This window comes from Pseudorca crassidens, chromosome 15 (assembly GCF_039906515.1).
Source record: "Pseudorca crassidens isolate mPseCra1 chromosome 15, mPseCra1.hap1, whole genome shotgun sequence".
Lineage (NCBI taxonomy): Eukaryota > Metazoa > Chordata > Mammalia > Artiodactyla > Delphinidae > Pseudorca > Pseudorca crassidens.
In genome coordinates this window covers 41,787,738-41,801,779 of record NC_090310.1, presented here as the reverse complement: position 1 = coordinate 41,801,779, position 14,042 = coordinate 41,787,738, and the positions used below count along the sequence as shown (strand labels likewise).

Here is a 14,042-nt window from a genome sequence, read left to right as displayed (position 1 = left end):
AAAGAGGGGGTCGGAGGAGCCAGCAGAACAGGGGCAGATTTCGGATCGGAGCATCTGGAAATTTCTGTGACTACAGAATCCTTCTGCAGCTGGGCTGTCTGATAGGGCTGCGAGCCACACGTGGCTGGCCTCCCGCTCCAAATGTGGCTCATGTAATCAACGAGCTGAATTTTAATCCCGTTTAACTGTAATTAATTGAAATTTAAGCAGCCACATGTGGCTCACTGCCGCCACACTGGACAGAGCAGCTCCAGGCTGCTCGGGAGTTGATGGGATCTGATTCACGTTTCTGCAGCCTTGCTCTGGCTACTGGGTTGGGAGTGTGGAGGGGGAAGGACAGAGGCAGAGACCCCAGGTGACCATGCACCCACCCACACGCAGGTCCCCACAGAATCAGGCCAGCAGAGCATCACTTGCTAGCTGGTCTCTCCTGGAACACACCTGACCTGGACTGACAGAACCTTTGCCAGGCCGACTGAATGAAATTCCTCATGAGACATTTATCAGGAACACCAGCATTTCCTGGGAATTATGTCATTTGGAAAGAAGGGAAAGTGAGGGAAGGGGGGTGTACGTGGGCTGATCCTCCATGCTCAGCCAGAACTTGGTGTTAGGCTAATTTTAACCAAAAACTCCAGCAAGGCTGGCTTATCATACACATTTCCAGTCAAAACCCCCAAAGCTCAGAGAGATGAAATCCCCTTTGTGGTGGCAGCAGGATCTGAATTCATCAACCTGGCTCAAAACCCACGTCTTGGGGCTTCCCTGGTGGCGCAGTGGTTGAGAATCCGCCTGCCGATGCAGGGGACACGGGTTTGAGCCCTGGTCTGGGAAGATCCCACATGCCGCGGAGCAACTAGGCCCGTGAGCCACAAGTACTGAGCCTGCGCGTCTGGAGCCTGTGCTCCGCAACAAGAGAGGCCGCGATAGTGAGAGGCCCGCGCACCACGATGAAGAGTGGCCCCCCCCTCGCTGCAACCAGAGAAAGCCCTTGCACAGAAATGAAGACCCAACACAGCCAAAAATAAATAAATAAATAAATAAATAATTTTTTAAAAAAGAAAAAACCACATCTTTTTGACTGCACCCTAATGATGTCCTTCCCCAAACCTCAGAGTTTATAGTCTGATCAAAGTATTAGGTCAAAACGAGCCTAGTTCTGCTGGCAAGGAGACTGCCGTTTCTCTCACCGTTTGAAGGCAAAGTCAGCCTTTTTCACAGAGGAAAGAGGGTCCTTCGTTGTGGATCTAAAATGAAACCCCCCCGAGAGAGAACAATTTCCTCCCTCCTTGTTGGAAAAATTGGGACATTGTTTCTAGAGGCAGGGAGCCTAATCATTCTTGTACTCATGCTTTGCTACAGGAAATTAAAATGAATGGAAGCTGTGTGACAATGAAGTGGCATTTTCTAGAAGGGGTGTTGTCAAAGACTGATTCTACTGGGACAGAAACAGTGACAGGCTCAGGGGACTCAGAAGGCCTCTGCCTCATCAGCCCTGATGACAAAGGGCCAGGTGGGCCTGAGACCCTCACCCCACGGAGGTGCCCAGACTTTAGCTCCCTCTGGCAAGTTGCCTGGTCTGATGCAAATATAGTCACCAAGCTCCCATGCCCTGGAGTGTCACTCAGAACCCAAAAGCAGGTGGTGTCTGGGTCACAGACCCGTCCCAGTTGTTTGGAACAGGGCTGGCATCCTCCCAGACCTGCTATTCACTCTTAACTTGCATTTGTATCTCTTAAGGAATCTCTGAACTCAGGAGAAAAGGCTGCCACTTCCCTTTTCTATCATTTAGCAGAAAAAGGACTGCACACAAATTAGGACATTCAGCCTTCAGAATGAAAAAGCAGGGGAGGGATAAATTAGGAGATTGGGATTAACATACACACACTACTATATATTAAATAATCAACAAGGACCTACTATATAGGACTGGGAACTCTACTCAGTATTCTGTAATAACCTATATGGGAAAAGAATCTGAAAAAGAGGAGATATATGTATATGTATAACTGAGTCAGTTTGCTGTACACCTGAAACTAACACAACATTGTAAATCAACTATAATCCAATATAAAATAAAATTTAAAAAAAAAAGAAAATAGAATACATACTCGCTTGCTAAAAACTTCCTTTGTTCAGTGCCCAGAAGGTTTTTTCCTGGGAGTCCGTGGGTTGAAATCAGGGTGAGATTACTGAACTTCAGGTGAGAGCTAAGGAGAAAGAAAAAAAAAAAAAAAAGAGGTAAAGCACAATTCAGTGAAAGTTTATTACAATTCAATTTAACCTTATTTCACGTGTCTTCCAATTGTTGAGTCTTTCTTTGAACGCAGCAAATCTTTTTGCACAAACCTTCCAAGAGAACCGACCATTTAAATGAAAGAAGCGAGAGGGTGCCGGAGCAGCTAATGGCAGAAACTTCCAAAAGCTGTGATCTTGTGAAGGCAGGTGCCATTTAACTTTCTAAAATTTGCTTCTCAGAGTAAAACAAAATAAAACCCCAAACGGGGAGGAAGCAGGTAAATTTAGTATAAGTCAACGCCAAGTTTGAGTTTCAGACTCCTTCTGAGAGATGGCCTGGAATTCTAACCACCACGGTGAAACTTGCTGAGTGCTTACACTCCAGTGCTCTGCAAGGCCCTCACTGAGTCCTGGAAGCAGTACGATGAGGTCAGTACTATTATTACCCCGATGTTATTATGCGGAACAGAGGCAAAGTGATTTGCCTAAGACAGTGCAGCCAGGTAATCTGGAGGCTGGGTGTGAACCCAGGCCATCTGGCTTTAGCATCTCCTCATCTAACCTTGGCCTTCACTGCCCTGTAGACCCCAAACTGTGGACAGGGATGCAAAGCTCATCTAATTCCCATAGTCAGCATTAGCTTTATGACTTTCAGATATATGTAACTACTCAGATCAGGAGAGCACAGAGGAGAGAATTCTAGAAGATTCCTTTCAAGAGCAAAGCTGCCTCATATTTATTTGCATCAGGCTTTCCAGGGCCCGAGGCATGATTATGGGTGTCGTCATAGAGATTAATCTTCAGGACAATTTCTGCGGGGGGTGGTGGCAGGGGGGCGGTGCAGGTTTGTATTCTCTGTATTTCAGACAGAAGAAAATCGAGGTTGGAAACGGTAGGTAATTTGTCCACGGTCACGAAGCTCAGAAGCAGCAGGGCCGGAAATGAAAGCCACATCTTCTGACCCCAAGTAGTGCCCTCTGCACTCACCCAGGCGGCCCAGGGACCAGTCCCCCAGGTATAGTAGGCAGCACGCCCAGCACACTAAGCGGACGCTCCTCAGCGCTCCCGCCGTATCTCCCTGAAATAGTTAAGATACTCCTGCTGCAGATCTGCCTTCCAGCTACAGTCAGCAACGTCTTATGGGTGGGCTGATCTCCTGCGCTTCAGCAGGATGAGAAAAACATTTTTTTTTTCTAAAAATCTCTTCTTGGTTCACCCCTCCCCTTAGACCAACCAAATGCAGAAAAAGAAACCTTCTCCAAGTTAGAGGAAAACACCTGCCCTCTTTTCCCAGGAGAAAACTGGAAAATTTCCAAACGTGGAAATGCTGTCAATTTGCGGACAATCCGTTAAGTACCATTAAAAGCAGGAGATTTCTGGGGATGGCACGGCAGGCAATGGAAGAAACTCAACTGCACCTGACATTTAAAAATAGCTAAATATTAGGAAGGGTTTTGCTTTAAAGTCTCTAAGGATGTGTGTCATTTAAGAATGAATATTCTTATTTGATACAAAGAAAAGCAAGCACATTTTATCCCCTAATAATAAGAATAAAATTTTGAATACGTTCAAATAACATAAAGGTCACAATTAACCCCGACTACTTATGGCTGCAGTCTGCAAACACACCAATTACCATTTAACGGAAAATGCAAATAATAATACGTGTTTATACTTACACGCGGTCAAAATTTATTTGGGCTTTGGAGCCTATGTGGCTAAAATGTGGTTTATGTTGTACTAATAATACAATTATATGCAGGCCTCTTTTACGTCTCTATGTGAATAAGTGGATTAGTAATTATCCAGCGGTATTTTTTACTAAAGAAACAATCTCTTTGGCACTGAACAGTTTGAACTATCTAACAATGTGGATCACTTGTAAAATGACTTGTAAATTGCCGAATTACCACACTGTATTACCCTGAATTATGCTATTGTACAATTAAAGATTTCGCCAAAAGATTGGGGGAGGGGCCTTTTCTTACTTTTTATCTATTAAGGAACCAGCTTCCCACCCTTCTTCTCTAGCCTTAGCCAAATTCCTTTTGCATTCTTCATTGTGGCTGTTCTGGTTCTATATCCAATCTTCAAGGTCCCTACTTCACCCTTTCTTGTTCTCCCTACTATCCCCCTTTCTCATTCTCAAGTGAGAACATCTCCCACGTCATAAGGAAAACAGAAACTAGTCCCCTGGCAAGACCCCTCCCTCCATTTCCCTTCTTGCCACCTCCAGATACAGCTACAAGAGCCATCTTCCATTCCCCCCATTCAGAAGGGAGGGGTGTCCCATTAACCCTGTCTCCTCTTCAAGTTCCTCTCCTGTCTCTCCCTCTCCCTATCCCAGCAAGTTTCTCTTACAACTGCACTTAAGAAACCTGGAAGTGACCTGTCTAGTGCTGACAGGTGGAGCCACGCTGTCAGCAGGCCCTGCTTCTCCACTTCTCAATGTGTGCCTTCCATTCGCAAGGTCACCTCAGGTCCAAGGTGGCTCCTGGAGCTCCAGCCATCACAACCCACATCCACATTACAGGCAGAAGGGAGGAGGAATGGGTAGAAAAGGATGCCCATTAAAGAGCTTCCCTGAATGTCTCACATGACATTTCTGTTGACGTGGGAGAACTTAGTGACATGGCCATATATAGCAGCAAGGGAGGCTGAGAAATGTGGCTTTTCAAAGAGAAACACAATGGGTTTTCCAAGAACCACACTGCCCAGGGTTCTGTTGTCAAGGAAAAAGAATGGAATAAACACTGGAAAGGAACTAGAAATCTCTATGTATTGACTCCTAAAGGAAAGGTGGGGGGGTGATGAGGGAAGATGCTTGTATCAGTCAGGGTCTGAGCAGGAAGTAGACAGCCGACTCCACAGTGTTTGACTGAGTGAAGGCAGAGGTGTGGGCAGGGTTCTGGGGCTCATCCAGGGACTAGCAATGGTGGGTGGGGTGCCACTGCTGGTGGGAATCCTGAGGAACAAGGGCTGGAGGACATGTGGACAGCTGGGACCATGCAGGAGGCCACACCCAGGAGCTACCGCCATAGAACACGTGGTCTGAGACAGCACTGTCTTAAGGTTCTCTTTGAAGACCGCTTTCCTCGCCAGCTCCTCCTCCATGCCCCATTTATCCTTTGCCAAACTTCCCAGTCTCCATGCCCAGCTCCCTGGGTGATGTGATTGACACCACAACTTCATCTTACATCTTTACATTATAGTTTTCTTCTGAGCTAGAAACCTAATTTCCAGATGCCCATCAGTCCTAATGTGGCCCCTCCACAGGTATCCCAAATTCAATACGTGTCCAAACAAAGGTCCATGTGGCCCAGTCCCACTCCTCTTTTAACTTCATCAAAGGCATGGTCAACAGACTGCCTCTCAAGTTAGGAATTTGGGAGCCAACCTCAAACTCCTACCCTCTCTCTCCCTTTCCACAATTGGTCACCATGTCCAGTCATGTCTACGTCGTCCACATCTCTTGAATGCCCAACACCTGCCATTCCCAGGATACACTGCTTTTGCTCACCTTCTTGCCCAGAGAAAACAGTCTCAGGGTTAGTCGTCCCGGCACAAGCCTCTCTCCTGCCCATCTTCCACACGGCTACTGGAAACCTCTTTTTAAATTAAATCCCATCTCACGTCTATGTCTGCTCACCGCTTTGGTAGATACAGAGCAGAGCAGCTAAGACCATGGGCTCAGGGGTCAGATTGCCTCACTGGACTCCTGGCCCGAGCACTTTCTAACTCTTTGACTTTGAGCAAGTTATTCAACCTCTCTGTGGCTCAGTTGCTAGCTGGTAAAATGGGAATAATAGAACCTAGCTCCTCACAGTGGTGCTGTGAGGATGAGATGAAATAATATCTGTAAAATGCTTAGACTATTGTCTGCTGCACAAAACATTTTCAATGAATGTTACCTATTTTTATAACCAAAATACTAAGTCCAAATTCATGAGCATGGTATCTCAGGCCCTTATGGTTGGGGCCTAACCTAGCCTCTTCACCCTTCTTTGTAACATCAACCTTTTTGCTATTCCATGAAGGTTCCCTGTCTCTTTCATGACTTTATATGAACTTACCATCAGCATTTCCATTTTATCTTCAACCTCATATTTTGCTGTGATAGTTATCTCTGTCATCTGATTTAGAAACATCCAATATTTGATTTCTTAAATTTATAACTATCTAAGAGTATCAGTCCAAAGTCATTATACTATTTATAATGTACAAATAGATCTTAGCTCTTCTGAGGATGAAATATGGATATAAAACATTTAAGGCTTTTATTCTGATTACCTATGAATATTCAAAAAGTTCCTGCAGGGAGTTCCCTGGTGGTGCAGTGGTTAGGAATCTGCCTGCCAATGCAGGGGACACGGGTTCGAGCCCTGGTCTGGGAAGATCCCACATGCCGCGGAGCAACTAAGCCCGTGCGCCACAACAAGAGAAGCCCCGCAATGAGAAGCCCGTGCACCACAACGAAGAGTAGCCCCTGCTCGCTGCAACTAGAGAAAGCCCGCGCACAGCAACGAAGACCCAACGCAGCCAAAAATAAATTAATTAATGAATTTCTTTTAAAAAGTTCCTGTACATGGAAGTGGGTCACGGGGTGCATCCTGGTTTGGACACGTGTTAGACGAGATGGCAGAAGCAGCAGCACATCGGGAAAAGCACGATCTCGGGTCTAATGGTATCGGCTTAACGCATAGAAACGAAACCTAGCATCATTGTGAGCCCTCGGCTCCAAAATCAAAGGTCACCATGCTGTGGAAGCAAAAAAAGTTCAAGTGAAGCGCTCGGGCCAATGAAACATTGAACAAGTGCACCTGCATTTCCACAGCAGATAATTCCGGTGGGATTTCACGTTGCTGTGGATACAGAGGGAGGAACAGCTCACAGATACTTGTAAAGCAGGGAGGGATTAGAGTATCCAGGGAAATAAGTAAAAGCTATTGTGTTTCATCCCATGCTTCGGGAGGACAGCTACAAAATTAGGTCTGAGAATTCTTATCCCTCAAATAAAGAGGGTCACATTGCCAATTTATGGTGAACATGGTAAAAGAAACATAACACTTCTCATGTGGCTTACCCTTCTGAACGGTAGAAACCTGTCAACCTGCCAGGTGAATGCTTATTATTTTTTATTTTTATGTTTTTGCTGATTTCCTATTTTTGGGGGGGGGCACATAACAAGGACAACCAAAGCAAGGGATTTAATTAACTGTTTTCATTAATGCTTTTATTTGAACAAATAATATAGAGGGAAACTAATTATCCCATATCGATCTAAACGTTACAATTTAATTTACTAAAATCTCTGCTTCCTGAATTGCTCAAGCAATGACAAAAATATCTGCTAACTGACAGTAGGTTCCAGCTCAAGACAGATATTTAACCTAACTGCACGTGTGACTTGTCAGAGAATAACTCCGACTTAATGATACCACATAATTCCACAAAATTAATGATAAAATGATGGGATTTAAAAGCTCAGAGTTCTATGAACTTCCAGTAGGAGAGGAAAAATAGGGACAAAACAAATCAAAACAAAATATTTATCCTGAGAACCAGTTAAGAGAATCTACAGTTTTTCCTTGAAAAATGTTTAATTTCAGCAATATTTTTTCCACTTAGATCACAAAAGAGACTTTTAGACAATGTCCTTGGCTACTGACTTCGTTTTTGTTGTGTGAGTAAAAATGACACAGCAGCTGCACGCGTGGCCACAAAGCTGTCAGTAACAGCACACCCTGACCTCTGGGGGAGACCAGAGGCGTAGGGGCGTGTGGTCAAGGATTCCGAGCTCTCTATCGATAGAAGGGATGCAGTCAGTGTACATGGGGCGGGTGCCATCTTCCACGGCTCCGCCCGCTCATGGAAGCCCCTGTAGGAACCGGGATACAGCCCAGCGGAAGGGGCCAAGGAGCAAGTCTCTTCAGCCTGCCTGAGTCCAGCCTTGTGTCCCGGGGCAAGGATCTCTGATCAGCACTGGATCCAACAATAAGTAAAAACGCTTGCCTGGCGGGACCTCAGTGCTCTGTGGATTCTCCAGGGACCTGGCAGGGGAGGGGGCTGGTGGCCGGGGTAAAGGGGTTTGGGGGAGGGAGATTTGGGGCTTCAGGATTTCAGATGAAAAGCTTATGTATCTCTGCATGAAAGGAAAACATAAATCCTTACTGAAAAAGAGAAAATGAGTGTAATGTTTGAAATGTCCACTGAACAAATAAGAATAAAATGTGGGAGTTCTGGCAAAAAAGACCAAAATGAAATTGAGTTTTGCTTTATGATTTAGGGGAAATGATTTATGATGTTTTCATCTCTATATACATGAAGTAAAAATGTCATACATTTATCCTTTGAGCATATAAATGTAAGATGTAAATACCAAGATGGAAGGTATGAAAGACAAGCCGGAAAGCCTTCGCACACAAGAGGCGGCCAAGTACAAGACAAAATCGGTCGTCCCATGGGACTGGAAAAACCAAGCATTATGGGAATTCAAAAGCAAGTGAGATCACTTCTAGTCTCGAAGGATGAGGAAAGGTTTTATGCTTTGGGCAAATGCTGGCAGTTACGAAGGCTTTATTGACACCATCAGGGCAGGTTTCCTCATGCTTGGCAGGTGTATCTCCTTGGACCTGCATTCTCAATGGTGAATAGTTGAAGCATGAAGCTTTGTGAAATGCTTTCTACTAGGTCCGATGCAGCATGTAAATACTATGAACTTAGGGTAATGACTTCAGCTATGCAATGTTTAATGATACATTAATAATTATGCCTGGTAAGCCCTGAAGTAATGATGTGACTTAGAAGTGCTATGATTTGTTGAGAATTTAAAAATATGGTTTGGAAAACACGGCCCATAAAAACAGCTCAGTTACAATGAGCAATCTGAGGGGGAAATAGGTTTCCTCATAGATAAGACTGCCAATTTGAGGAAATGTCTATATAAATGTTACTAAACCCGGCTGCATGTCAGAATTACCTGGAGAGTCTTAAAAATACAAATTCCTGGAGCCCAGTCCAACCTGGTGAATTGTAACCACAGGAACAGGGGCCCAGGAAGCTGTCTTTTTACAACTACCACCTCCCCACCCTTACCTGCACCCCAAAAGTAGCTCTGATGTACCGGATGGTAGAGTCTGGAATTTCCACAAACTGTTGCTTATATGGAAAGTTACTCCACCTTAACCCCGAGGTCTAGGAAGCTGATCCACAACGTTTTTCTTCACCACAGTTCTTAAAATCAAAAGGGAAATGCAGGGCTTCCCTGGTGGCGCAGTGGTTGAGAGTCCGCCTGCCGATGCAGGGGACACGGCTTCGTGCCCCGGTCCGGGAGGATCCCACATGCCGCAGAGCGGCTGGGCCCATGAGCCATGGCCACTGAGCTTGCGTGTCCAGAGCCTGTGCTTCGCAACGGGAGAGGCCGCGACGGTGAGAGGCCCGCGTACCGCAGGAAAAACAAAAAAAGAAGGGAAATGTAAGCAGTTTTTTCCAAGCCCTAGCACCTTACCATGTGGCGAGTGTTCCTTTGAAAGGAACGCTCTTCAGAGAACTACACTTAGAGATAAAGTCTCTGCTCAGCGGGCGGCCTTGCCTGGTCTGGGTCTCATACAATGGTTCCGGGTGCTCCCTTTCTCCAAAGATCACGGCTACGGGCACCTCTACGGAAGGGTCCTGGCCTATGTTTCCACCTAACATCAGATGCTGTAAGGCAGAAGGGTGAGGGGTTTGACACCCCCTGACTCCCTCAGTGCGGGGAAGCAGGCGCGGACGCCTCAGGAAACGCCCCTGGTTCATCCCCAGTCCTTGGGGAAGAGAGCACCTCCCACATCATGACTCTCCAGGCAATTCCCTCACAACGCTCAGCTCCCACCCGGATCTGGACATGCAAATGGCATTAGCGGGGAGGTGTCAGTCTAGCAAGAATTGAGTGCTAGGTCTTTCTAGGTGCTTTGCCTTCTTGCCAGTGGAGGAGGAGAGATCCTGGGTGCTTCCCTGTTGTACAGCTGTGGAAACGACGGAGGTTCAGAGAGGTCAGATGGTCCACGTGGTGCCCAGCAGTAATGGCAGAGAGCTGACTCTACCCCAACTCAGCGGTTCTCGTGCTCCCAAAAGCGGTGTGAAAACACGGGTCCCAGCCTCCGGCCCCGGGTTTCCGATTCAGTCCTTACAGGGGGGCCTGTATCGGCACCTGCAACAGGTTCCCAGGCAGCGCTAAAGGTGAAAACTGCTGATCTAATTTCATCTCCATCCCAAAGGAGAAATCGAGTATTTGCCAAGACAGGCCCACTCTCCCTCTTTGTTCCAGCAGAGGTTGCTGGTGGAGCAGAGTACATGGGTTCTCTCTAGAGCTGCCAGGACGCCCGGGGAGAGAGGTGGAAGGAGTTCAGGAGATGCTCCCGACACAGTTTTCCCGTCTGGCCTTGCTTCCCTCTGCCTTTGTCTAGACCCACGCCTTCGTTAAAGGGCAATTGTATGAGCATCAAGAAAGGAGAACAAATGAAAGAAACCGGGCCGGCAGCGGGCCCACCCGCATCACCTGCAAATGGTCCTCCCGTCCCAGTGCTTTCCTGCCTTCTCTGCCCGGGGTCTCCCCCTGACTGTGGCAGCTTGAGGGACAGGCTGGAAGCACAGCCCAGGGTGACCAGATGGACAGGAATTGTTGGGTAAATACCCCACTTCCTCGGGCACGGAGGGACTGGTCCCAGCCGTGTCCTCGGAGGGGGTCCCGGCGGGACTGAGCCTCGTTGCCCATGGTGAGCCAAAGGCACATGATTTGGGGGCTTTGCTGGCATTCCTGCCGGTCCCATCTCACCTGCTCGCTCGGGTAGTTCCCAGGGATCACCCCCAAATAAACTACTCGCACCAAATTCTTTGTTTTCAGCTTTTGCAGGACCTCAAACCAAGACGGAGCCAATGTCGTCATTTGAAAATGACCTGATAGTAGAGAACAGAGGCTGAAGTTACTGGTCCGTGTTTGCGGTTTGTGTTTTGTGCGATCGTGAAGACAATTTGTAAAAAACGCAGTATCTGTGAAACACAATAAAACCAGGTATGCCTGTACATTTAAATACCGGAATCAGGTTAGGAAATGGGATGGTGATTAGGAACCAGGGACAGCTCCAGGTCAGTATTTTCTGGAGGCAGGATGTCAGGTCCTTCTGCCTGGGGAGGCTGAGCCTTTGAACCTGACATACTGCCCCACCCCTATTTTCCCCCTACCAGGCCATCAGAGGGGCCTCTGTATCAGTCCCGACAGGCCCCACTGTAATGCCAACATAACAAGATGGTGAGATGTGACCTGCCCCGTGGATCTCCACCTGTGCCCCGGGCACATGCCCCGGGCCTGGCCGCCACCCTGCATTTCCCTGGTACCCAAAGGGGTATTGGGGAGAGCACACAGCCCTCAGTTCGTGTGGCAGAGGCCGACGGCATGGACAGCCACCAACCTGTTCGTGGGGTTCATCGCTGAGATCAGCACGTAAGCACTGACTACTTAATTAGTCACCTAATTAATGACAACCACAACGAAGCCTTCAGATGTCCTCAAAGGTAAAGATAAGAAGCTCATTAATCTGCAAGTGCTCGGCTGCTGCCGCCAGACCCCACAGCTGGGCCGGAGGCTGTGTGGCCCTGTGCGGCCCGATAACATGTGTTCCGGTCATCCAGCCACAACTGCAGCTTCACAAACGTGCCCTGTCGTTCCCAGCTAGTCTTAGTTGTTCTCGACACACCCCACCAGATGAGGGATCAATGCCCAGGTCGAAAACCAGAAACTTCACCCTTTGGTGAGATGACTCGGTGGGTGTTTTGAGACATCTCTTCCCGGGGTGGAAGTGGAAGCCGAGGTGATGGTGGGTGGTTCCCGTGAACCAAAGTGCATCTTCTTCTAACCACCCAGCCTCGGCGGGATGCCACCCAGGGCTGCCTTCATTCACTGTCATCCCAGGAGTCATACATGAATTTTTCTAGCCCTGTTATAGGCTGCTTGAGAGATTCTTTACATCAGAACTGAATTAGGTAAGATTTTAAAATAATGGATTAAAAGGAACTGCTCCATAATTGGGAGTAAATAATATAATACACAAAGCACAGAGACGTACGAGCTGAAACAGAATCAAATAGTAACTGCTTCAGCTCAGTGACTTGACGCCCAAGACATAGGGAAGAAGCTGTTGTGAATAATTCTGGAAAATAAAATGTCTGTTTGGGACACTGACTGCAGCAGGGCCTGAGATTCTGTGTTTCTAATCAGCTCCCAGGCGATACCAATCCTGCTGGACTCCAGACCAAACTTTTGAGTAGAAAGGACATAAGACGTAGGATGAGTCCATAGACCCGGTTCCTACTCCTTTTTTGGTAGAGCATATCCATATTTCTTTTTTTTTAAAATGATTTTGGAGTACTACTGTGGAAAGTAGCATTACTTTGAGGAGTTCATCAGGTCCAGACCTGGTACACAAAGGGACTGCTAAAAATATGGCCAGCTAAGCTGCGTGAAAAGAGGCCCCTTGCTTTCTGGAAAGAGCTTTCAGACTTCATTGCAAAGTTCTCCTTCGGGAAATAGCATTTCCTTGACAGATGACAGAAGCTCCCCTCTGGCCTTGGCTGTTGACCCAAGAATAGGGAGTTCCCTTTAGACCTCTGATACGGTCGGTGGAGTTCCTAGTGTGACAGCGCCCAGGGCTGGCAGGGCCAGGGGAGCCCTGCCGTGACCCTCCCTCAGCAGAGGAGGAGGGCAGGACCACAGCACTGGTTGGTAGCAGAGGTGGGCTGATGACCGAGGCCAAGATCTTTCTGCCAAAAACCAATGTTTGGGGTTTTAAAGAGGTTTTATTAATAGAAGTACCAAGAAGGATAATGTACATGAAACACCTACGGTGCCCAAGCCAACACCTTTCCGTCCGGAAGAGCCAGGCAAACGAACAAACACATGAGAACCACAATTTAAAAATAGCTCAGGTTCGTCACCTGAATGTCTTGGGCATGATGAGAAACACAGATAATTCACAGCAAAGTGTCTTAAGAGTGGCCTTTCCCCTCCAATTCACTGCCCTCTATTCCATAGGATGAGTGAGGGTTTCCTCCTCTATGCCCCCCACCCCAAGAAAGCTCCCCGGCCCTGGTTCTGTGCCTGCTGTCCTTCCCCCTGCCAGCCCCTGGTCCCCACCCAGGGGGCACACAGCCCGGCAAGGCAGGTGATGAGGGGAAAGGAGGCCAGGACGTGTGTGCCCGCAGGGTGGGGCCTGGGAGCCTGAACATGCTCCCTCCTCTGCCCTCCATGGAGTTACCTGGGCACAGCACCCTCAGAAGACAGATGCACAAGACGCGGAGAGGGGGGACAAATTAGCCAAGTCTCACCTCCACCCTGAATCACCCTGCACCCTCGCCCTTCTGCATCAGCTAGCCAGGGGCCTCAGGAGTGTCCATGGAGATTGCAGGAAGTCTAAGGGCAGGGCTGCCACTCAGCCCAGCGCTGGAATATTCACCAGGACCAGGAGGACACAGAGAACCACGGGGGGGGGGGGGGTTTGGTGTGTGTCCCTAGAAAACGCCTGTCACTCATGTCACCAGGTACTGGAGGGCCCAGGAGGTCTTGCCCTTGTAAGGACAAGAAGAAGATGCAGGGTGACCCACAGGCCTCACAACCAGAAAAGAAAGTGTGTCCTCCGTGCAGGTGTAACTGTGGACTGGTGGCAGCTGAGGACCAGACAGAAGATTGTACTAAAAACCAAAACCCCAAATATCCCCTCAACACTCACACCTCGCATGGAGCTTCTATCCTGGTGTCTGTATTAGTTGGTGAC

At 47.8% G+C, this 14,042-nt stretch overlaps 1 protein-coding gene across 1 annotated transcript in view; it reads right to left on the bottom strand.

Annotated features, from left to right (window-relative positions):
• Positions 1–14,042, bottom strand: part of CFAP61 (cilia and flagella associated protein 61) — a 255,126-nt gene that overhangs the window by 81,590 nt on the left and 159,494 nt on the right. Inside the window, exon 19 of the mRNA XM_067707353.1 lies at positions 2,112–2,210. Coding sequence (XP_067563454.1) covers positions 2,112–2,210 — 99 coding nt within the window. The remainder of the gene's footprint in view (positions 1–2,111; positions 2,211–14,042) is intronic.